This window comes from Plectropomus leopardus, chromosome 7 (genome assembly GCF_026936395.1).
Source record: "Plectropomus leopardus strain MGB_pleo_1.0 chromosome 7, ASM2693639v1, whole genome shotgun sequence".
NCBI lineage: Eukaryota > Metazoa > Chordata > Actinopteri > Perciformes > Serranidae > Plectropomus > Plectropomus leopardus.
This window is the reverse complement of record NC_142182.1, coordinates 30,970,836-30,996,696: the sequence shown is the minus strand read 5'-3', so window position 1 is coordinate 30,996,696 and position 25,861 is coordinate 30,970,836. Positions and strand designations below refer to the sequence as shown.

At 41.4% G+C, this 25,861-nt stretch overlaps 1 protein-coding gene across 1 annotated transcript; it reads left to right on the top strand.

Moving 5' to 3' along the window:
- Window positions 1–205: 205 nt before the first annotated feature.
- duox (dual oxidase) lies at window positions 206–24,118 on the top strand. The gene is made up of 33 exons (XM_042496718.2): window positions 206–337; window positions 429–512; window positions 602–766; window positions 1,081–1,268; window positions 1,439–1,640; window positions 3,016–3,182; window positions 4,979–5,042; window positions 5,383–5,479; window positions 5,649–5,739; window positions 6,863–6,965; window positions 7,105–7,277; window positions 7,376–7,551; window positions 7,659–7,777; window positions 7,888–8,025; window positions 8,133–8,246; window positions 9,216–9,418; window positions 9,615–9,800; window positions 10,051–10,276; window positions 10,926–11,019; window positions 11,114–11,289; window positions 11,373–11,442; window positions 11,620–11,661; window positions 12,715–12,893; window positions 13,284–13,514; window positions 13,617–13,716; window positions 13,799–13,848; window positions 13,947–14,074; window positions 14,182–14,335; window positions 20,027–20,259; window positions 20,395–20,553; window positions 20,671–20,826; window positions 23,241–23,369; window positions 23,464–24,118. Exons 1-33 carry the CDS (start codon window positions 271–273, stop codon window positions 23,584–23,586), a joined length of 4,587 nt encoding a protein of 1,528 aa, XP_042352652.1. The 5' UTR covers window positions 206–270; the 3' UTR covers window positions 23,587–24,118.
- The last annotated feature ends 1,743 nt before the right edge of the window (window positions 24,119–25,861 follow it).

Here is a 25,861-nt window from a genome sequence, read left to right as displayed (position 1 = left end):
CTTTGGCTTTGGATATTTGCAGTTTACAGACATGAACAGACACATTATAAGCAAAAGTGTGGAGGTTTAGTAAGATTTTGGTGAAAGGTAAAGTGTACAAAGGGTGGTAGCTGTAGACTTCCTGATTTGTCTTTCTAGTCTTTGTTATACTAACAAAGTAATACATGAAATGTAAGAGTAAATGTTACTTACCGAAAACTTGTGTTTAGCCTTTAGGGGTCCTTCAGTCCTCTTGGCTGCAGGCTGAACTGAGGAGCATCTCTCGCATCAATGGATTTGCGTAAAAGGGTTTGGAGTATCTGCGCAGCGGTTGGCTTAGTGCTCATAATCAGTGAACGTGAGTGGACAACAGTTGTACTTCAGATTCAGCAACTCCTATAGGCAGAAACCTACAAAATGAATGTTTGTTCTCGATATGTCTTGAACAGATTCCCGCTGTGAAATAACCTGGGAGGTTCCTCGCTTTGACGGCTGGTACAACAGTTTGGGATATCCGAGGCGCGGAGCTGTCGGTAAGTTACACGGGTGCCAAAGTGCGCAACAGCTGCCAGCAGCCGTAGTCAGCCTGCCAAAACACCTGCTTGTGTCTGTGCTCGCGCAGGTTCTCACCTTGTGCGCCTCGTGCCTGCGCATTACTGGGACGGAGTCTACCAACCTGTCCAGGAGCCGCTGCTGCCAAACCCCCGCAGGCTGAGCCGCCTGCTGACAAGGGGCCCCTCCGGTCTGCCCTCAACACGCAACCAGACCGTGCTCTCTCTGTTCTTTGGTAAATATAGATCATGCATGATGTTGCATTCAAGTGCGCTATAAAAAAACTTTAGAAATTGTGTGCAAATTGGGATACCCTAAACTGCACTCTAGTCATGTGGACACACCCATATGGCACACTAATGTTTTCAACCCATGTCACTAAAATGGAGGTGTAACACAGGTGTTAGAATTTAAGGTCATTACTTAAGATTTATAAAACTGATACTGGCTAATGCTATCCCTTAATATACCAAGATGTCTTGTGTTTGTAAGCCAAAAATGATCAAACATATTTTGTACTAATTGCTTTTAATCATTTTTACTTCTCAGGTTATCATGTTACTTTTGAAATTTTCGACTTAAGAAATCCTGGGTGTCCACCTGAGTTCATGAACATCCCAGTCCCAAAAGGTGACCCTATCTTTGACCCCACTGCCACCGGAAACGTCCTGCTGCCCTTCCAGAGAGGACCGTGGGACAAAGAGTCCGGCCAGAGTCCAAGTAACCCTCGCACACAGGTATCACTTTGTTAATAACATGTTTGGTAATGTCATCACCAAAATGAGGCAGTAAATGTGAACAGGAGCTTATGAACTGGCGCTAAAGGAGCGCACTTAACATTATTTTACCAGACGTGTCCCTTCTTCCTGAAGTGCAATCATTTTAGAAATAAATGCAACATATACAGGTGAACATGGTGACAGCATGGATTGATGGCAGCTCCATCTATGGCCCCTCCACGTCCTGGTCTGACTCCCTCAGAAGCTTCTCTGGAGGGCTCTTGACTTCAGGCCCTGAGTGGAACATGCCCAATGAGGCAACAGGACGCAGTCTCATGTGGAGTGCCGCTGACCCCTCCACAGGAGATCACGGAACCAGTGGCCTTTATGGTGAGACATTTTATACCTCAGATCTGACCTGGTCATTTATTTAGTACCAGACATTGGGGTTAGTATTACCAAGGGCATTTTTTACATACAACAGGGGGGCTGTTAGTTGCAGAAAAATGCACTAAACAGACTTTATGTCATTTATTCACTCAAAAGCAAAGTCAACCATAATTTCCACCGTACCTGGAGTGCAGTACATCCAACCATGTAGTTAGGTGTGATTGATTGAGGAAGCGTGTTGGCTGGAACTCAAAACACTGGAGCTCAGTGACATTTAATTTATGGCTTTTGAAGCCCAAAAGCTCAACAGCAGAATCTCTTTTCAGGTTCACAATGATCCACAGCAGCCAGGAGAAATTCCCTTCTCCTCAAAACAGTAATTTTCAGTAAAATGAGCCCATTCATTTACACACAAACTAGTTAAAATTGGTTGGTATTGTAAAGGTGTGCAGCAAACTTGATGGTACACCTTTGAATGACCTCCACGACCTGTTTAAGGTTAGATATTTGAAGACCAGAGCAATCTTGACTGATCTGAGCCATTCATGGCAAAGAGAATTTATGTTGTATTTGCTTGTTCTGTTGATGTCTGTTTATTACTTCTGGCTGTGAACCAAATTGTCCCCATGGGATATAAATAATATACCTCGACCTTTGAACCTTAAAAATTGCACATAACATATCTCCAAATCACTCTCAAACTATCTGGATGCACTCAAAATCAGAAAATGAATAAATAAATAAATCAGAATATATATATATATCTGTATTATGTATGTTTGGCTGAACTGCTCCTTTAAATAATCAGGTATCTGTACTGTTTTTACACTCTGCATGGTAATACCCGCCCAATCGATACTGTGGGCAGCTGAAAACAAGCAGCAAGAATTTCTTGCAAATATTTTTTCCCCCAGGTTTGCGCTGATCAGCCCGCGAGGCTTAGTCAAAAGAGGCCCTGCCTGACGTATGTTATGACTGTGTAATTATTGTGCAAATAGCTTGTCACACGCACCGCAGTAAATCCTCTCTATAGCATGGAGGATGCCATGCAGGTGTCACGAAGCCAGTGTTTTGTTGCTTGTGTTGTTAAAGGTGTGTAGTTATTATCTTAAGGAGGAGGCGAAAGATCCTGTCACCACTCCTTTGTCACATCCTTCAAAACAAACAGCCAAATTATCATTCAATTAGTGGTCAGAGATCCTCATTAATGAATGAAATTGGAATGTATGCTGAAAAGTTGTCAATGGCATTCTGTTTAAAAAGAACATGTTAAATGTAGCTTTTTCTCTGATTATTGTGCTGTAGCTTCAGTGATGTTAATTCAAGTGATGGAAGAGCAGAATTCTCTAACGTTTGTGCCATCTTCTGTGTCCAGAGTTGGGAAATGCCTGGGCCAATGAGAACATGTTCACAGCAGCAGAGGGGATTATCTGGTTTCGCTACCACAATTATGTCGCCTCCAAACTGCATGAGGAACACCCAGAGTGGTCAGACGAAAAGCTGTTTCAAAACGCCAGGAAGACCGTCGTGGCCACATTCCAGGTAGAAGGAAAAGTCTCTGTGTAATCCTCTCGCTGCTCGGCTGCTGATTTAATTTGCACTCTGGAGAGAGCGAGGTTGCATCAACGCCAGGTGGTCGAGTTTTTAGGGATGAAATTGATGGTTTTACTTTAAGTGTGCGTGCATCATCTCTTACTTGTTTGATTAGTCGAGTCTGTTCTCTGCAGAAGTGTCCATTATGCACATGCTAATGATTTTCACTTCTGCTGCTGAAAAGTTAACAAACTACAACCACACTACATTTTCAGTCATATTGAAGGCTAGGATTTTAGGGCCCTCCATGAGAAAAGTTTTAACATCAAACACTCGGTTTCCTGCATTCTGGGAAATTTTTAGGCACCAAGTTGTGTATTTTTTGCATCATATTGTGATGTAAATGTTTTTAACCCTCTATAGAATGCATTATGATGCCAGTTGGTAAAAAAAGAAAAGTTTGTGTGTGTGTTTGTGTGTGTGTGTATCATAAAATAGACTAAATATCATTTAAATACATTTTCAAAAAACTTTTTTTGCAAATGCATTTTTGGGTACATTACTTTAAAGCAATAATGTACCATAATGGTAAGAAATGAGACAGAGAGTTATTGTTTAAACTATTAGAATTAAAATTTGATAAAATACTTGTGGAAAATATTCAAGAAACCTATAAGTTTAAAATGCAGTTTAAAATGGAAAAATGTAAGTTTGTTTGTCTGGATGTTAGCCTCAGACAACATGGTACCACTGCAGAACAGCCCATTGAAAGATTGTAAGTATATTTCAACAAACTTTCCATAAACAATGTATCAATCAAGGATGTATTGTGTGAGTGTAAACGGCCAAACATGGATGTGTTACCTAGTGGAAACATAGTGAAAGCTAATCTTGTGAAAATAAAAGTCCTCTGCCACTTCCATGTTTTTAACTGTGGGAGACAAATGCAAAAATTCTAAATCTTGAGGGTGATGTGCCCCCTGCGTCCTCCCTTACCCCCCAAAATCTACACCTATGATCATATCAAATCCATAATAGCAAGCTACAACTATGTGAAATATATTTTTTATGCCTCTGCACCAGTGATAGCATTATGTTTTCTGGTCGTCCATCCACCCGTGTGTCCATCTGTCTGTCCCATACTCGTGAACATGATATCTCCTGAAGGCCTTGAGGAAATTTCTTCCACTTGGATTGAATAGAATTTCATAGTCAGAGGTAAAAGTTATTGTGACCTTATGTCCGTCTCATTCTTGTGATATCTGAAGAATGCCTTTATGGAATTTCTGTGGTGGTCGAAGGTCAAAATATCTTTTTGGTCATAACTGAAGATTTCATAAGCTAATCATGACAGAATTTCACACATATGTTCGAAAGGATAAAATAATAAAGTGATGACATTTTATATCCAAAAGGTCAATGGTCAACTTCACTGTGACATCATAATTTTCTGCAAAAACACTTTGCTGGCCATTATTCAGTGTCATATTTTAGACACAGAGGGGGAAACATTTGGTCAGGTACTGAATTGGTGACACTAATCTTGGGCATCCACCTTCAAACTTCATAGATTTTCTCTGCAGGTGTGTGTGAAGCATCCATGTTTTCACAGACATGGATACACTGTAACTGCAACTAGGCTGGTGCGCGTCGTCATACTGCGAGGTGGCAATTCTAGTTTAAAAGAGAAATCATACCAATAAACAAAGACATATATTATCATCATACATACAATCATGCTGAATTGCAGCGTGGAATCTGAAAAAGCTGCAATAACTGCAAATCCCTCCTGTTTTTCCACACAGAGTATCGCTCTCTACGAATGGCTGCCTGGATATCTTAAAGGCAAAAAGCTTCCCCGTTATCCAGGTAAGACTCAGCCAGAGTGCGTGTGCGTACAAGTGGAGGGGAACAGGTAATGCACCACTGACCACAAGCCGTGGTGAGGTGAGCTATCGTTGGTGGTGTTTGACAAAATATGTGCTCCGTCAGCAAAGCATCACCCAGAGTCTCCTTCTCCTGCTGAATAGGCACCTGCAGCTGAAGAACGTTAATGGGACAATGGTCACTTCTCATTTTCATATTCACACTGCGTTTGTTGCCACATGTTGAACGTTTGGATCATGCTAAAACGTGTTGGCATGTATGAATTCAGCCTCTAAGTGATTTAGTTCTTCTTTTGTTGTTTGGTATGATATTCTGTGCACAGGTTACCAGAAGTTTGTTGATCCGGGGATTTCTCCTGAGTTTCAGGCTGCTGCCATTCGATTTGGCATCACTATGGCCCCACCTGGTGTTTACATGAGGTATTCTTTCTTTTTCCTGGCTCATTGTGAAAAAGCAAAGCTCACTATTGTGTGTTTGGAAGGTTTTTAGTTGAAAAGAATATTGTCAGCGTGTTACTGTATCAGACACTATCTAAAATAACTATATAGAAATTAGACTCTCTGCATTTGCCCTCGTTTTTCCCTACAGAAACAGAACCTGCCATTTTCACAAGATCGTCAACACAGATGGCAGCTTATCACCGGCGATGCGTCTTTGTAACAGCTTTTGGAAGCGTCAGGTACATCATAATCACACATCTGCATTTTTATAAGATCAGGAAGAAGAATTTTACAGTAAATTAACTTGTGTGCTCATTTAAATACTGAATCACCACAAACCTTTTCTCCACCACTGACACTGCTTATGTTCTTTGTAAATTACTGTCTTATAAGTACTGAATTTTTCAAAAATGAGAGCAGGCAGTGAAGTCACATTTAGTACTATTATTTATTTATGGAGACAGTGGAAAAGTACAGAGGGAGAACAGCAGAGAGGCTCTGGCAGGATTTGAGTCGGGATCTTTGCGGCTTCAGAGGCTGGAGAATCAAACAGAGTCTCTGAGCACAAATGAGGCCATTTATAAAGGTGCTTTGCCACTGTTTTAGTTACAAATGAATTTATTTCTGTAATACAGTCAGTGTTTGCCTAAATAAATAAATTGGGATCTGGGGATTTTGGAGGCCAGGTCAGCAGTGCGGGATCTTGCATTGTCCTGCTGGGGGAGGCCACTGCCATCAGGGGGTGCTGTTTTCATGACGTTTAGTTTATTTTATGTCATTATTACAACTTATAAAACTCAAATAAACGGGTAAGCGTACAATAAATAAACAATAAGTCATTCCTTTTATAGCATTTAAAACAGAGAGAAACAACAAACACACACACACACACACACACACACACACACACACACAAAACAGGAGTGAAAAGGTGTTGGCTGAAGCCCTAGCTTATTACACCTAGCCTTTTAACAATAATAATGATAATACTACTACTACTACTTTAATAATAAGAATTGTTATTATCCTTTTCCTCAGCTCCCTTTAGATTTATACGCATTCAATTAAAGAAAATTAAGTCAGAAAACAAGTATATAGTCCTACTATCTGTCTAACCCCTTGTTGCAGCTCATACTTTTAGTTTTATATTTGCTAATCTCGTAATCGTACATGTTTAAATCATTTTTAAAATCTGCTTGGTGTCTTACACTTTTTCAGTTCTTTTTCTACACCATTGCAAAAAAAAAAAGAATCAATGCCAGCACCCATGGTTTCCCAACAGAACATCGTGAAGAGATGATAAATTATTCACTTCACCTGATTGGTGAATTATGTATTAATGCCTTGTCATTTCGCTTCCAGAGAGAGAATGTGAAGACGAGCCAAGACGTAGATGACCTCATCATGGGCATGGCTTCCCAGATTGCGGAGAGAGAAGACAATATTGTTGTGGAGGACCTGAGAGGTGTCTATACTTAATGACTATATGTATCAGGAATCAGAAACAGATTTCACATGCAGGGCCTTGTAATTTGCCATGGTGTATATGATTTATTAATATGTTTTCAACATTCAGAGCTCTGATTTGATTTGCACCCTGACAGACTTCATGTATGGACCACTGAGGTTCACCCGCTCAGATTTGGTGGCCATGACCGTCCAAAGAGGAAGAGACTTTGGCCTGCGGAGTTACAATGAGATCAGAAAAGCTCTGGATATGCCACCTGTCAAAACATTTGAAGAGATAAATCCTGAGCTCGACAGCACCAACCCGCAGGTAAAACCTAGAGACTCCAAAGCAAAAACTGATCTGACATGAACTGCATGAAATCCTGTGTAATCCTGTGAGTTAAAGTGTGCTCTTCTGTCCAACAGTTGCTCCATGATATTGCAGAACTGTACAACAGAGACATCTCAAAACTAGAGCTCTTCCCTGGAGGACTGCTGGAGTCCCTCAATGGTCCAGGTCAAGTTTTCTCTGCCATAATCTTGGACCAGTTTGAACGCATCAGAAACGGAGACCGCTTCTGGTTTGAGAACAAACAAAATGGGTAAACTCCTCTCTGAAAAACTCAAACATAAAACTAGCCGCTGTGGTATCTGACGCTTGACTGATTGATCATCTTACCACAATTGTGATCTTTGGGGTGTTTTGCAGTTTGTTCACAGGAGAGGAGATCAAGAGGATCCGCAATGTCACCTTTCATGACGTCCTTATTGCAGTCACAAGTGCAGAGGCCATAGATTTACAAAAGAATGTGTTCTTCTGGCAGGACGGTAATAAAAAGTGTTTCTTCAATTTGATTTATGAACGAGTGCAGATTTATTTTTATTCAGTGACATAATATTTAAAACGCGGGGAAAAAAAGGTCTCTCTATTGTCTTAGGTGACCCTTGTCCTCAGCCCACACAGCTGAAAGCATCAATGCTCCAACCCTGCACTAATGCCACCAAACTTAATTACTTCGATGGGTACAAAGCTGGCTTTGGGATATTTATCATTGTTCTTTTCCTCTTCCCTGTTGGTCAGTATGACACTCGCACATACATTCTCTTTCTAACCCCGATTTCACTCAGCAGCAGTTTTGTTGTGAGACTCATCATCAGTTTTGATTGTATTTTTCCTTCACAGTTAGTTTTCTGGTGGCCTGTATGGTGGCTTATCTCCGCAAGTACCGTTACAGGAAGTTCCAGAGAAGAAGAAAAGCTTGTGACAAAACAGAGGAGCCACCAGTGGGAATCACTGGTATGAAATCTGAAAAAATCCTTCTGATACCTCTCATAGTATTCAATGTAAAAACTAAATTGACTCAACGTCAATTGTATACAAGCAATTGTATATAGAATATACTATACTTCACCATATTCAATACTTCCCCAGAAAAATAACCATTTGTATATCACTCACCAAGTGTTTAATTTAATATGTATCCCTCATATGCCTCCACAGTCAACAAGAAAATCCAAAAAACATGAACATAAATTGAAGCCATCACATTAAAATAACTGCAAAACTATGTCAAAACATCTGATTACAAAATTTCATATAACTCATGCAGTATAATCAAATTCTCATTAAGCTGATCATATGTTCAGTGCTTCCCAAAAACATGGATTTTAGCTAAAAATGTTACAGTACAAAACATGAGTAGTGTGCCCTGAGTTTATAGGTGCTCCACCTCAAACACTTATGTTTGCCTATGCACTCTACTCAGCTGTGCATGAGGCTGCTTGTACTGATGCATTTTTAATATTAAGGTTTTAGCTAAAATGCATGTGTTTAGGAAGTACTGCGCATACGACTGGATAAATGAGAATTTGATTATACTGCAGCAGTTATGTCAGAGCTTGCAAACAGATTTTTTGATATTGTTTAGCTATTGTCGAACAGGGTCCCCATTTCCTTCAATTTATGAAGAATAAGCCGTTCAATGTGGAGGTATGCAAGAAAAGCAAAGTTTTCCTCACAAATTCAAGGTGACATGTTTATTTATTAACACACAAATGGTCATTTTGTGAATGAAGTATTCCTTTATGTGTTAATGACCTTTCATGATTTGTAGTCTGTCTGCAACAAAACCTAATTTATAAACTTTTGACAATCTGAACAGGTGACAGTGAAACCACACTGTTAATTCCTATTATTTTGTACCTGTCCTCATCATCATCCAGAATCCTGTCTTGCATCTCATTTCATTCTGCTTTTATTCTTCAGCCTACGAATGGCAGGGTCATAAAAAACCTCTGCACCCTGTCAGCGTGGAGGTCGATGAGAAGAGGAGGCTGCAGGTCTTTGACAGATGTGGGTCTGCTCACCGCTGCCTCAATCTGGGCAACCAGAACCACATAGATGTCCTTCTCTCTAACGACCGGCACCGTAAAGCTCTGCTGCTTAAAGTATTGAAAGAGTACGACCTGGTGAGAAGCTGCACTTTGATTGAAGTTGAAGTTCAAAAGTGGCTTTAAAAACTTTAGCAGTTTCTAAGCACATCTGACTTTTACAGTGACTTTTATTTTTCACCTCATCTGTTGATGCAAGCATGATTCTGCACCTGATCTGAATCACTTTTATCTCACTCCAGTCCTGTTTTCCTTCTCCTGCCTGCAAATCCAGGTGCTGTTTTTTGATGACGAGAGCAAACGTGCAGCATTTGTCAATCATCTGCGCCCACAGGTGACAGACATGGGTCAGGAGATTAGAGTGACGGAGATGAGAGAGAGGGAACTGCTGAAGGAGGCTTTAACCAAAGAGCAGAGGGCTCAGATTGTGGAAACTTTCATCCGACATGCTTTCTCTAAGGTACCGTCAGTCTGTGGATGTTTAACTCATCCTGCGCTCTGTTACAGCGGCAGCAGCTTTGAGATCGGCCACAAAATGTCGTCAATCCTTGTTTGAGGTCAAATTAGGGCCAACCTCCGGCCAAACGAACTAATTGTCAGTCTCGATGGTGACCTCATCCATGATGGACACACAGTAACCTCAGTTAACGTTGGAGATATTACTAATGACACTATGATGACATGTAATGATGTGTCCCTCTGATGCACAGGTCTTGGAAATAGAGAAGTGTGATGCCGGGGACATGAGTGGCGTTTCCCGCAAGAAAGCCAGAGAGGTTCTGCAGTGCGAGCTGACCGCGTCTGAGTTTGCTGATGCGCTGGGCCTCAAGCCCGACTCCTTGTTTGTGGACTCCATGTTCACATTAGCTGATAAAGATGGAAACGGTTACCTGTCCTTCCAGGAGTTTCTTGATGTGATGGTTATCTTTATGAAAGGTAAAATGCATGTTGCTGCGTAGCTGTGCTGGCATCTAATCTCTGCCGTTACATGTAAATCTCATTTTGAAATTTTCTTTTCAGTGCTAATTTAGAGTAACAAAACAAAAACTTCTACTGTCAGATATGACAAGTGGGGTTATACCTGTCATTGCCTGGTTCAGCGGAAACAGAGCAGAATTTTGCCAGTTTATTTTAAATCTGGATAAATAACCAAATTGATCAAAAATACAGATATAATATCAAATATACAGTATTTGATGGATACACTATGCACCATCGTATAAATAAAAAAGCACCTCATCAGTATATAAGTGCAAGCAACTTTTTTTATATTAAAAAATCATAAAAAATCATGTTTCCAGAATTTAGGAGAAGATGGGAGAGCCCCTGTAACAGCATTTAAACCGTCACATGAACTTTTCTCTGAAACTAATAATAATCTTTAGGCGTGATCTACTGCAACTGTCTAGCTGCAAATAAAAATAAAGTTACAGAAATCAATTAAATAAATAAATCAAGTAAAGAAAATATTTTTGTAGGTTTTATAGACTGATGTTTTCTGGCAATGGACTACATGAAGGGCATGTAATCTAATGTATTAGTCTAATCCTACACTATGTCATTGATGGTGTTTGTCTTTAACCAGGGTCTCCTGAGGAAAAATCCAAACTGATGTTTTCCATGAATGACATTGGTGGAACTGGTTTCTTATCAAAAGAAGAATTTGCCCGGATGCTTAGGTTTTATCGACTTTTCCTTTTTTTTCTCCATGACTGCACCAAGTCATTTTTCTCTGTCAGATGCTTCATCTTTACCCTTTTGATGTTGCTTCAGGTCTTTCATTGAAATCTCCAACGGTGCTCTGTCAAAGAGCCAGGCAGAGGACGGCATCAAGGCCATGATGCAGGCTGCAGGCTTTGATGACAAGGAGAAGATCACGTGGGAGGACTTCCATTTCCTCCTGCGGGACCATGAGAAGGAGCTGCAGTTTGCCCAACTCAATGTCAAAGGTTGGCAAAAAGTTTTGTCTTCTTTTTAATGCTCATTTCTCTGACCTTGTCTGGTGAAATAAATGCCTCTGCTGTGTGAGCAGGGATGGAGAAACAAGGGAAGAAGCGGCTGAGTCGAGACCAGAGAGTGTCCTTCATCAGTCCAGGAAACAGGTCAGAGAACAGGACACACAGGCTGTAATCAATCATCCAGATCACAAACTGTTGCTTGACGTCACTGTGGATAAAAAACAATGATCCAATGTAGCTTTGTCACTTACTCAATTCATTTCTGTATCCCTTGTGACTATTGTGTCCCAGCTTACAGTCTTGTTCATTTTTTGTTTACAGCAACAGCAAGACAGATGGATCGGAGATACGTAGACGAAAAAAGTTTGTTCTTTGTTTCTGATTTTTCTGCTCCAGTAAATGTCTTTCTGGGGGAAGCATACTAAAAAGGATAGGATGACTGACAATCAACCAAAAGAGATAAAAACATACAATTCAGTTTTAGATTTTGTATAGTTTTAAAAAATATGTCTTTGCATACCTTTTGCATGAGTTTGTATGGCTCTTCACCAGTTATAGCTGTGGCCAGAGGCATTATGTTTTGAGTGGTTCGTACATCCGTCCGCACAAATGTCTCTGTGTATGTCCGTCTGTCCTTCCATTCCATTCTTACGCATGTGATGTCTCAAGAGCACCTTGAGGGAATATCTCCACAATAGACACAAAATATTAAGTCACACTTAAGGATAAACTGATTAAATTTTAATGGTCAAGGGTCAAGGTGACTGTGACCTTGTCTTTCTCATTCTTGTGAACGTGATTTCCTCAGTAACCAATTGAGGTCCTTTTTTCAAATTTGGCACAAGTGTTTACTTGGACTCAACAATGAAGTGATTACATTTTGGTTTTGCGAAAAGTCAAGGTCAGTGTGACCTTGCGTCTGTCTCATTGTCATGACCATAATGTCACAACATGTTTCTGAGGGAGTTTGGCTGAAGGTTGAATTTAAGAATAGAATTTGGTGGTCAAAGGTCAAGGTTACTGTGACCTTTCGTCCATTTGATTCTCGTGAATGTAATATCTCAAGAAGGCCTTGATGGAGTTTCCTCAAACATACACCAATGTTTACTTAGACTCAAGAATGAGTTGATTAGAATTTGTTGGTTGAAGGTCAAAGGTGACCTCACAAAACATGTTTTTAGCCATAACTCAAGAATTCATTCACTATGACAGAATTTTATACAAATGTCTAATATAATAGCATGATGAAGTGCTGACATTTTATATCCAAGAGGTCAGAAGTCAACTTCACTGTGGCATCGTAATGTTCTGTAAAAACACATTTATGGCCATTAGTTGACATCATAAATCAGGAAAAGATGGGGATGTTTCGTCAGATCCTGAATTAGTGACACTGATCTGTTTGAACATTTTCAGATTAAGTGTCAACACTCCAAATGTCTATGTGAAGCCAAAGCGTGAGCAGTACATAAGAAACCCCATCCAGCAGAAGATCCAGCACTTCAAACGTTTCATTGAGAATTATCGCCGTCATATTATATGCTTCTTGGTCGTGTACGGCATTGCAGCCGGCGTGTCACTTGAAAGATGTTACTGTGAGTAGAAACCGTTGTTTTCCTTGTTTAGCTTCTTTGCTGTGTTAATGATGCATGTTGTATACTGAAAGTAATTAATTTTTTTGTTTTTTTTTTCATCTAAAAACATAGCGGTAACATGACAAGAATCTGGCATTTAAAGGGTTAAAATTCTGAAAATGTATGAATAATTGATATTTATGATTAGGACTGATGTTTGTTAAAAATAATTAACTTGAAAATTTTAAAAAATCAAATTCATGTATATTTTTTTAAAGCCTGATTTCAAAAGGCGCATTTTGTGTGCAGAACAGTATAAGTATTTACTTAATAGTTCTTGTGTACCCTCATCATCATACCTTTCTGGTCATAATGAGACTTTTCTAAATTGATTAAAAACATTGTTTTCAGACTACGGCTTGCAGTCTGATTCCACAGGCATTCCCGAGACTTCAGTGGTTGGCATCGTTGTCTCCCGTGGCTCCGCCGCCGCCATCTCCTTCCTGTTTCCCTACATGCTCCTCACTGTGTGTCGCAACCTCATCACACTGTGCAGAGAGACTTTTCTCAACCGATACATCCCCTTCGACGCTGCCATTGATTTCCATCGCTTCATGGCCATGACCGCCATCCTTCTCTCAAGTTGGTAGATTGGGGGCGATGACAGCAGAGAGTGATGATGGAAGGTTTTGACGTCTTTACATTTATTGTATGAGCTCACTCATGTTTCTCTTTTGACTGTAGTTGTTCATAGTCTGGGCCACGTGGTCAACATATACATCTTCTCCATCAGCGACCTCAGCATACTGTCCTGTCTGTTCCCCAAAGTCTTAGCCAACAACGGGTAATGTTTGAAAGATCTGCTTGAATTTACAACATAATTTGTGGGGAGTTATGTTCTCTGATTTACAGGGTTTTCATTTTAGGTCTGAACTTCCTCAGAAGTGGTCGTGGTGGTTCTTTCAAACTGTTCCAGGTATCACAGGAAACTGACTTTAGACTGTGAGTGGTACGGTAACATTTTTTTATGTTTTGCTATAACTTTGTTTTTTGTTCTGTTTGTTCTTTTCCCAGGAATGACTGGCATCTTGCTTCTCTTTACTTTTGCATTCATGTATGTTTTTGCCTCACACTATTTCCGCCGCATCAGCTTTCGCGCATTTTGGATCACACATTACCTCTATGTTGTCGTGTACACTCTAGTAAGTACTTTTCTGACTTTAAAACTACCCAAATTAACTCTGCTATCAGGTGACTTTTAAGACAAGAGGTGTTTTCACAAATACTGTGATGCTGAATTTGTCAACAGACAGTTATTCATGGCAGTTTCGCCCTGCTCCAAGAGCCCCGTTTCTACATCTACTTGATTCCACCTGCGCTGCTCTTCCTGCTTGACAAACTGATAAGCTTGAGCAGGAAGAAGGTGGAGATCCCCGTGGTCAAAGCTGAGCTGCTGCCTTCAGGTAACACTTAACTTCTTCTGGAAAATCTTTAAAATGTTTCATCATTCTCTCTCTTCACTTGATTTTAGGAGAGACACTACAAGTGAATACTGTTTTTCATGCATGGGTCTCTTGTAGGATTTTGGACATAAAATACTAGGGTTGAGTTGAATACTCAGATGACACGAGTATCCGGCACAAATACAATTATCATCTGACTAAAATGTGTCATTATCTGTACATGTAATGAAGGAAAATCCTCATTTAGGCAGCTGTATTCAATCTCTCACTCACTCACTGATGAAATGATCTGAAGCTCAATCCTGAGGCTGTGCTTTTCTCGTAAATGATAAATAAAGCAACTTCTGATCAACCCATGTCAACCTAAGAAGTTACAATTCCTGGTTAGATCCCATCCATTCCTGGTTTGAGTCCCACCAACTTCTGGTTTATACCCTGCTCACCCCAAATACAAATACAGATAAAGATAATGGTGCACTGGCTAATCCCTACAAAAGTCATATTTGGGTTTATTTTAGTTCAGATTTATGGTTTGGAAATGTATGCAAAAAGAGCATATTAAATTAGGTAATGCCTTATTTGCATATATAAACATACAATTTCAGAAAACTTGAAATACAAAAAAAAAAAAAGTACTTAAATGGGGGGTGTTTCATGAGGATCTGTTAATTAAAATGTTTTTTTCATCCATCATGACAGGCCAATTTTTCTAAAAGAGTTTTTTTTCTCAAACTTTGAGCCAGAAATATCCATTTCAAACTTTCTAGTTCTCTTCCTATCTATATTCTGAATATTTTTACTGAGAAGTTATGTATTATTCATTGCCTGTAAAAAGAAGAGAGGGGGTCTCCAGGAATTTATCTAGTTTAGAGTAGCAAGGCGTAGTAGGAGAGTGGTGTTGACTGCTTCCCTCCCCCGCAGGATCCAAAACTGACAACACAACTCTGCCAGGACTCTTTCGAGTCCAGGATGCAGGAGGGTCTCATCAAAGTCCTGGATGATAAGGTTGGTCAGAGGATGCTTTGGATCTAGCAAGACCTGGTGGATGGTGTCTGGCTCTAGCTGCTCTGCTCTAACCTCCCCCTGCTTTGCTGGGCGAGTGAGGGTTTGGATCGGCTGCCCCGTGTAGGGACCGTGCTGTAGCCTGCATGAGGTCCTTCCATGTGGAGAACATGCTGACATCAGGGAGTTGAGGACAAAAGTCGACAGTCACCTGTCCACAAAAGGAGGTTTCCTCAGTTTACTATCCTCTGACTCTGGATAAACTGATGGGCTGGTCGCAGGAAGTCAGGGCCTTGGTGCCAAAGGTGAGGTCAGGACAGCTCCTTCAAGGTCTTGCCCCATGTGATATCATCAGCGCGGTTGTTTACGCTCTCCACATACCTCCAGCTGTTGGTAAATTGGTAAAGCTCTGGATCTCGGCCACACGTGTACCAACGAAAACATTGTAGTGGCAAGATTCTGACCTGATCCGGTGAAGAACGGTAGTAGAGTCCGACCAGAGGATGACCTTTCTGATGGGTAAGGTGAGCTCAGCCTGAAGGTGGACCGGTGAGAGCGGCACTCAGCTCCAACCGAGGCATGGAGAGTTGCTTCTTAGGCACCACAGGGGATCTGGCCAGGACAAAGTAGATATGGACTTCTGTCTGTAAGTAAGTAACAGACCCGTACGCTCTCTCAGAAGCATCGCAGACGATGTGAAGATCTCTACTTGAGATTGGTGAGTCTGCGGCCCTGGTGCATAACATCTGGGGATTTCCATCTAGATCCGGTTGGGAATCTCCTGTTCCCAGGCGAACCATCTGACTCACAGGCTCTGTGGCTGGATTGGGTCATCCCAGCGGATTTGCTCCTTCCAGAGATCTTGGACAAGAATCTTGGCTCTTGTGGTAAATGGTAAAATATAGCCTAGTGGATCATATTGACATGCGAGTACTTTATAGACATTCTGCAACGTGGGTTCAGTTCGCTCCACTGGTCTGTGTTTGTACTTCAGGGAGTCGTGGAGGCAGTCCCAACCTAACCGAAGAGTTGGCTCCTGAAGGTCCATACTTGACTGAGAAAGCCATAGCTCACTGCTCTCGGATCTGGCGTCCGTTGGAAGAACTTCAATGGCAGCTGGAACGTTGCTGGCCCACTGGCGTAACTCATAGCCTCCAGTATGGAGCAGCTGTCGCAGACCTTCGACAACGCCTCTGCTTCCTCCTTTGAATGGGTACTGTGAAGGCAGTTATTCACATAGAATGACTGCTCAACACAATCATCGAGATTACTGTTGGACTCACTTGTGTCCTGGACATGTCGCTGCAGGGCATAGATGGTGCAGCAAGGGCTACACGTAGTGCCAAATGGCAGGACTTGCCATTCGTAGATCTTTTGCGCTTCAGTCCTTGCAGAATTGGTTTGTCAACTGGCAGAAGGTGTATTTGGTGGAACATACTTTTGATGTCACCACTCACTGTGACTGGGTACTGCTGAAATCGAATGAGGACTCCTAGCAACGACGCACCTGGGCAGGTCCAGGGAGGAGAAGGTCGTTGAGGGACTTCCCTTCGTACTGGAAGGAGCAGTGACAATCCTGTCCTTGTTGTTGTGCCGCACCATATGGTGAGGTATAACCCAGGATTCTGGGGTTGATGTAGCTACCTCGGGTGGCACCACTGCTACGTAGCCCATCTTCTCTAATTTCTGGATCTCCTGGCAATATGCCTCGGCGTGTTGTGGGTCTTTGGCGAGTCTCCTCTCAGTGCTACAAAGACTTGGCAACACTGCTTCCATAGGAGCTTGAAGAGTGGTGGAGTTGGCTCGGCGAAGCAGCAATGGGTCATATCTTTGGACCCTGTCAACTGTGACCATGTCTGGGGCAGGTTTAAGGCTTGCTGATCTTGATTCGATTAGGTCACCTGCCTCTTGCTTGTGTAAGGCAGTGTATCAGTCTGTCAAAGACGCTCAACGTTCTTGAAGAGTTCACAGGTAATTGAGACTGTCGCTGTGAACAGGCACTGCTGCTCGAATGCATGAACTTGGTCAATACTGGTGGGACGAACTGAGTTTGGCGTGGACTGCAACAGGGCCCCCTTGTGGACCCAGCTGCACCGGCTCTACAGGTGTCAGAAGATGAGGCATGCCAGATCCGATGAGTGGCAGGGGTTGAGCGTAGTCTACAAGAGGCAAAGGTAGGTTGCGGAGGTGCTTATATCTCCGTTGGAGAGTTCTCACAGGATAGGAATGTTCTGACTGTCCCAGGTGGTCAGCGGTGAATGCCTGACGTATGTGATACTTTGCCTATGTGATACTTGATCCTCCTCAGGATTGGGCAGGCAAGACAAAAATGGTGACTGAAGCACTGTGAAGCTGCACTACATCTTGGTGAACAGTTCAAAGGGTAAGTATTTCAGGCTGTGCGGAGAGGTTCAGGCGTTGCACAGCATGTGGCAAGGTTATGCTTCGCACTGAGCCACCATCTAGTACTGCATAAGTCTCTAGTACTCTGTCTTGATTATGAAGTAAAACTTTCACAACCAAACTTGTGGACTGCAGTGTTCAGGATGGCACCCAGTTCACTTTGAACGAGCTGATGGGGTTGACAGTACTTGTCCTGCAGAGCCTGCATGGCAATTGTGTACGGCCTTGGATCCTGGCTAGTGGAGTGCACTCTGTAACGTCAGTTGTCCAAGGAGCACTGTCTTTACCACTTTAGAAGAAGGGAATCATAGGTTTGGGAATGCCTTAGGACGAGGCAATGAGTGGGAATGCATCAGCTGCCTGTGGTTGATGTGGACCTGATTGAGGCAAAGCTGGAGTAAAGCACAATGCTTCCTGGACAGAGTAGGTGAAGGCTGAACTGGATGATGCTGAAATGGATGATCTGAATATGAGGCAGGGACTGGTTAGTAGTTCACAGGCGCTGAACTAGAAGACAGGGTTGCAGGATGAACAACAGAATTTAGCAGTGGAGGAAGAGATGGATTTTGCACAGAAGGCAGAGCTACATGTGGGGCTGGAGGTGAGCTACAGTCACTGGGGGTGGCGCCGCGCAGAGTACTGGAGCGGGGCTGCATGGAGCACGGAAGATGGAGCTGCTGTCACCAGAGGTGGAGCTGCTGTCACTGGAAGCGGAGCTGGACTTGCTGCATTCGCTTGCCTCACCATGATCTGATGGACATGGTGAAAATCTGGCACCATCAAGTTCCTGTGTTTTCTCTTTAAGGATAGAACCATCTTAGCTATCTTCAGCTCATTCACTCTCTTCTTTAGCTGTCATTGATTCTCCAGCTGTCTGGTTAGTAACTCTTCTGTTCTAATGCCTTCCTCTTGTAACTGTTGGGCCTCTTTGGCTTGAGTTTGAAGTCGCTGAAATTCATATTCTACTTGTTGGTTCTCCTCCATTTGTTGCTGTGACTCCTCAAGCTCCAGCTCCTTCACTCGCTCTTTGAGCTGAGCTGTTTCCAGCTCAGAGAAAACATTAGAGGGGAACCTGCTCATGGATGAGCCAGATGACCGTATGGACCTTGGGTTGGAGCTCCTCCGAGATGAGCATGTTTTTCCACTGTGTGAATGTCGGGATGAGGGAGCCCGTTGTGTGGTGTTGGTTTGTCCCACAGAAGGGAGAGTTGCAACCACATGGTTCCAAACCATGGTTGACCATAAAAAGAAGAGAGGGCGTCTCTGGGAATTTAGCTGGTTTAGAGTGGCAAGGCGTAGTAGGATAGGGTTTTCCCATTAAAGAACACGGATACAGATGTCCTTTTTAGAGTTGATTTTTTAGGCTGTGGTCTGTAATAGCAATACAAATAACAATCAGTATAGCAAACACCACATCTGCAACATAATAGGATAACTAACGTAACAAAGGACTGAACTCATTACTCGAATGTCATTTGGATTATAACTTAAACAAATCACCTCTCAGGAGGCTTTCAGACAGCATGAATTGGCTTATTAGCTTTGACCACGCACCAACGTAAGATAACATTAGCTTAAATGCACAACAAATACACATTAACACAATTTTTGCACCCACCTTCTACAGTATAATGTTATTAGACTCACCTTCTGGCATTTACACACAGCAATAAACCAGCAGGGTACAAGTGAATGATGGTAAGGGCAAAGGAAAAATACCACCTATCCACTGTTGTATTAGGAATGAAACTTAACTTTAGGGCAATGCATATCACACACAGGTGTGGTGCATTCCATAGCATCAGAACAACTATAGTGCATTCAAGAGCATGGGACATATTAAAACTGTTTGAGAAACAAACTAGTAGTAAATGAAACTTAATTCAATAAAAAAGTTAACAACACATTAACAGTGTTCTAACAGCCTGATTTATACATGATTTGTTCCTAAATCATGACAAAAGGGGATATTTATGGTTTATGACAGTATTTTCTGATTGGAGTGATAAAAGGAGCTATCTAAAATCCCCTCTGTGAAAACCTTTGACTCCATATGTCAACAAAATGAAACATAAATTTTTGAACTGGGCTTATTACATGTTTAAAATTTAAGGCAAAAATAATTGTATATGGTGATATATTAGTTAAAAGTTTTCCCCTATTCACCTGTTGTGCCTCTCCTTTAGTCTTCACTAACTAAATTGCACTTTTCCATTGTCTGCACTGAAATCACGTAACCTCTACGTGCATTTGAGCTCACACTTCTTTTGGCTGTTCTCCCTGCAGGTGTGACACATCTGGAGTTCAAGCGGCCACAGGGCTTTGTGTACCGTTCAGGCCAGTGGGTTCGCATCGCATGCCTGATGCTGGGCACAGATGAGTACCACCCATTCACGCTAACGTCAGCCCCGCACGAAGAGACCCTGAGCCTGCACATCCGAGCCGTGGGGCCCTGGACCAGCCAGCTCCGAGAGCTCTACACCGAAGAAAGCCTTCTGGATCTCGGAGCCTATCCAAAGGTAGGTTCAAGCATAATATTGTGTGTGTGTGTGTGTGTGTGTGTGTGTGTGTGTGTGTGTGTGTGTGTGTAAATAGTTTCATGTGCCTCTTTGTCTTTTCATGACACAAATATTCATGTTTTATTTCATCCTAAGCTGTACTTGGATGGCCCGTTTGGTGAGGGCCATCAGGAGTGGATTGACTATGAGGTGTCTGTTTTGGTGGGAGGAGGAATTGGAGTCACCCCATTTACCTCCATCCTAAAAGACCTGGTATTCAAGTCCTCCATGAAGTCCAAGATTCAGTGTAAAAAGGTGCTGCTTACAATTAAACAAGTACACTTGTCTTGTCTTATTTCCCTGAAGTGTTATGTAATTGTGCAACAAGCTTACTCTGTAAACAATCTTTCTCTCTTTGCTAATTTTTTGAAGGTGTACTTCATCTGGGTGACACGCACACAGCGTCAGTTTGAGTGGGTGTCAGATATCATCAGGGAGGTGGAGGAGATGGACACTCAGGAGCTGGTCTCAGTTCACACTTACATCACTCAGGTGGCCGAAAAGTTCGACCTCCGCACCACCATGCTGGTGAGATCCACAGCTGCCAAGTCCAAGTGTAGACATAGAAAGTTGACTGAAATCCTGCTAAAATGCTGCGGGGAATATTAAAACAGTCATTTTAATGTTCCCCGCTTAATACATGCCTTGTATATTATGACAGTAGGTGGGTTTCCATTAACCCTCAAATTGCGCAAATTGAAAATGCGCATATAAAATAGGCCTAATGGAAATATATAACTTTTGAAAAAACTCCTATTCATTGCAAAAAAGTTTTTACGTTTAGTTTTTCTCCATAATTGCTTGCATAACATGCCTACATCGCCTTCAGTTAAAAAATAATGACAGCTAGTGTCGTGGCTGCAATAGAAATAAACCTGATACTGTTTTGAACATCCGTCACCATAATTTTTGAAATGTTATCGTGAGAGGAAAGTCACGGGAGAAGTAGGGTAACATTACTCAGTGGAAACGCTGTCATCTTGCAGTTGTGTTTTATTGAAATTTCAAAAATATCACTTACGTTTTGTGCAAATCTATGCACTTCAAACTCACCTAGTGTTAAAACTTTTTGAAATATGCTAATTTCCCCATTTGCTTTGAATTAGATGAGAAGACTGAACCGGGGCTGTATCTTTGTTCTCGGGGTCTTATGTTCCCAAGATTATTAACCTCTCAATATGACACAGTAGAAAGACCTTCAAAGGGTTTTATGTTCTTAGCAATGCTTTTTCATTAGGTCAAATGGGTCAATATGTTGAAATCACCCTCCTTCAGCTTATAGCCTTCTGATGTTACACCCTTAAAACCTATGCCTGTGACAGCTGTCATGGTTTTAGACACAGTGGCTCAATGGATTGTTATGCCTCCACGTTAGCCATAGCTAAGGCCAGAGGCATTATGTTGTTGCATGTGTAATATTTTAAGAACGCCTTGAAAGAATTTCTTCAAATTTGGCACAAATGCTATTGGACATAATGATAAACTAATTAGACTTTTGTGGTCATAAATCAAAGGTCAAGGTCACTGTGACCTCTTCTATCTTATTCTTGTGCACCCGATATCTCAAAAACAATTTGGCACAAATGTTCACTTGGACTCAACTATAAACTGATTAGATCTGGATGGAAAAGGGTCGCCGTAACCTTGCATCTGTCTTATTCTCCTGACGACGATATCTCAACAACACCTTGAGGGAATATTTTCAAATTTGGCACAAACATTCTCATGGACTGAAGAACGAAATGAATTTAGTGATCTAAGGTCAGTGTCACTGTGACCTAACAAAACTTTTTTTTTGGCCATAACTTTTTTGGCCACTTCATCCTTATACCCCGGTCTACTGGGGTATAAGGATGAAGTGATAACAGAAGTGATTACTGAAGGGATAACAGTAAGTACAACTGGGGTGGTTTACTGAGACATACAACCACAGGGCAGTAATTCTAGTTTCCATTCAAACTGCATTTGAAACGTCCCTGTCCTTTTGTTATTTTGCAATTTGAACTGCGTAGATATCCTTTATAAACCTCTTACACTGGAGACTGTGAGAGCAGAGGACCTTTGGAACAAAGTGGTGACCCAGATTGATATCGCTCTCTTATCTGTACAGTAAATATGAAGCTACAGCCAGCAGCTGTTGCTGTAGCTGTGGCCAGAAGCATTACATTTTTGTGCTGTCCGTCCCTCTATCTCATTCTCGTGAGTCAAGGTATTTCTTCAAGTTTGGCACAAACGTCCGCTCAGACTCAACAATGAACTGATTAGATTTTGGTGGTCAAAGGTCAGAGGTCAATATGACCTTGCACCTGTCTTGTTCTCATGAACGTGATATCTCAAGACCACCTGGAGGAAGTTTCCTCAAATTTGGCTCGAATGTCCTCTTGGCTACGCGAATAAACTGATGCACTTTGTTGGTTGAAGATCAAATGTCAAGGTCACTGTGACCTTCCAAATAATATTTGGGCCATAATTCATGAAATCATATGGTAATTATGAAATTTCACAGAATTGTCTAATTTGATGTATGTGACGTCATAATGTAAACTGTTAGTGCAGCCTTACTGCTTTATAGAGGCATACAACCAATAGGCAGTAACACTAATTAGTTGTCTGCGTGCGAGTTCGTCCTTGCTGCACTACACTTTACCCCTGACCACTGTACCAGAAAAGAGGACAAAGAAAGAAAAGTTTTTTAAGCTGCAGCCTGTGACACACAGTAACGACTATTTTTCCTTTAAACTGAACCAGAGTAGCTATTTTCAGTTTTGGCTCCTATGTGCTAAACTAACCAGCTGCTGCCAGCAGCTTCATATTTAGCATTCAGATATGTGACCATCAGTGATCCTCTCACTTAACTTTTGGGAAGAAAGGCTTTTGCCACACAGTTCCTCTAATATGAAATAACTATGATCCCTCCCCTTGTCTTTGTAATGTGTGCACAGTATGTGTGTGAGCGCCACTTTCAGAAGGTGTGGAACCGCAGTCTCTTCACCGGCCTGCGGTCCGTCACCCACTTCGGCCGGCCGCCCCTGGTGTCCTTTTTCAGCTCACTGCAGGAAGTTCACCCTGAGGTCAGTCCTTCATTCCTCTTCATTTATCTCACATTTATTGAAATATCACCTGATACATCAGCCTACTTTTTCTATTCGTATTCATTTTTTGCAGGTGGGTAAAATGGGTGTATTCAGCTGCGGTCCTCCCGGACTAACCAAGAATGTGGAGAAAGCGTGCCAGCAGATGAACAAGAGGGATCAGGCCCATTTTATACATCACTATGAGAACTTCTAACTCGTCCTGAAGCACTGGACTACAGAAGGAAAGACGAGCCACTTTACACTGGAGGATTCCAGTTACTGCAGCAGTTAATGACAGAATCACACAATCACAGAGGTAGTGAAGGCAGTTTAGGTAGTGTAGGAAGTTTTTGATCTAACATAATATCTTGAAGTGAAATATTAGTGAATATTATTGTTACATTAATTTCCATCAGTCAAGAATGAGACATTTTATTTCACATATCACAAGAATACAGAATTTTATTCACAAATCACATCAAATAATTTTTTAATCATTATGTGAGTTTTTATTTGCTGTAACTCGAGTTAGCTGTCATGACATGTTTTTGAAATTATAATCTGTAACTGATCTCTTGTGGTTTTGTTTTAAAATACCTGAAATAAATGAATTAACATTTTACAATAGATTTGTATCACTGTCATCTCAGAAACATTGTGTCAGACTCATCGACATAACAGCAGCTTTAAATGTTACGTCTCTGTTCTGGGACATTAGATTATGTAAGGACTTGTGGGGTTTTGTGCAGTGAAAGTTCTCTAAATTCTGCTGTTGGCTCCTTATGTTGCTTCTAGCTTTTGGACTAAAATTACACTTGAATTACCGCAAACTCCTAAATTTGATTTGTTGGTTGAGTGATAGGCCAGACAGCTCCTCCACCCAGAATAATAATAGTAAAGTAAGAATGTTGATTATATACAGGGTGACACATTTGTCTTTAGTGCAACATGAATCACTATTATTAAATAATGTAAGACTCTTTGCCATCATTCTGTAACAAACTGCATTTTTCAATACAGTGAGTGCTGCCACTGCTGCACAATCCCAAAATAATGAGCTGCATAAATTTGCTTGCTTATCAGATGCACTTAAGATAACCTGTGAAGGGTGTATGCAGAGGTTTAAAGGACTGAGCTGATATAATGGTAGCCTAGTAAAACTTTATTTGATCACACAAGTACTTTTTGTATTTGTATATTTTGTTTAAATTTCATCTGAGTAGTACAAGGAAGGAGACTGCACTTTAGCCCACTGACATGTATTTTAAGGCATAAACATCCACTGTATTAAGTTTCTTTGAGTGACAAATTAAACCACTAGTGGCTCCAGATGCACCAGGAAGTTCCCCAGTTACCAAAAAAAAAAACCAAAAGAAGAAAAAAAATACAATTACAAGAAGTAGCCTGCAAGTTGTTGTAAGTGATACATTTTCCTTAAATTTCGGGGTAGTTTCACTGGGCATTTTTTCAAGAACGCCCTGCTCCACTCACAGTTACTCACATTCATACCTGCCACTGGCAGCTGCCCAGTTCAGCCACAGTCTGATGTGCTGGCTACCGTGCAGCTGCACGCAGGAGCAGTTGGGGGTTATGGGTCTTGATCAACAGAACCTCGATAATGAGCACTGCCTTTTAATTGTCCCCATTAAAATTTATATTGCCAGTTTGGGGAGTGAACTGGTGACCTTCAGTTTTATTTTTGTCCCTGGAGGACAATATGGTTATCCAGCAGGTAAAAACACATAAATGGCATGGGTGAACATATTAGAATGTACATACATAACAATCAGGGGAAGAAAGTGTAATACAGCCATTGCAATGTAATAAAGTACTGTGCAAACTGAATTATTTGTAGAATTTAAAAGTACACAAGGGGAAATAAAGTTCACAGTGACCCTGAAAGATGGATTATAAGATCTCTCCATCATGACACAGTTTCCAACATCACACCCTGGGTATCATCCTGGGTATCATCTATTAAATCTGGTCTGGTTGCTGGCAAAAACCATCATCATTATAATCATCAACATCAACATCATCATCACAACCATCAATCATCATACTAAGAATAACAACCTGCCAAGAGAGGAGCCTCAGTACTCAACTTGGCTCTTCCCCTGCCCTGCATTCAAAAGAGAAATGGCTGCGGGGATGAAGGAGAACTTATATCTGTTATTCTTAACAGGGGATATCTGAGCCGAGATCCAGAGGGCCATTCCCAAAATAAGGGGTGGGAGCTGTCGGAAAGGATGGCTTTATTCTTCTTTCCCACATGTTTGTGATACAGGTCAGTTAATGTTCTCTGCTTAAGTCCCAAGATCTTACTACTTATTTTCACTACACTTAAGCACTTTAAAAAGAGCTGCACCAATTCAGCACTTAACTGCACTGTTTGGCTCAGAATGGCCGATAAAAAAACTGCATTCATGATAATAATCTTTAATGAAAAACTTTTGGCATTAATGTAATGTAATATGGATGACTAGACG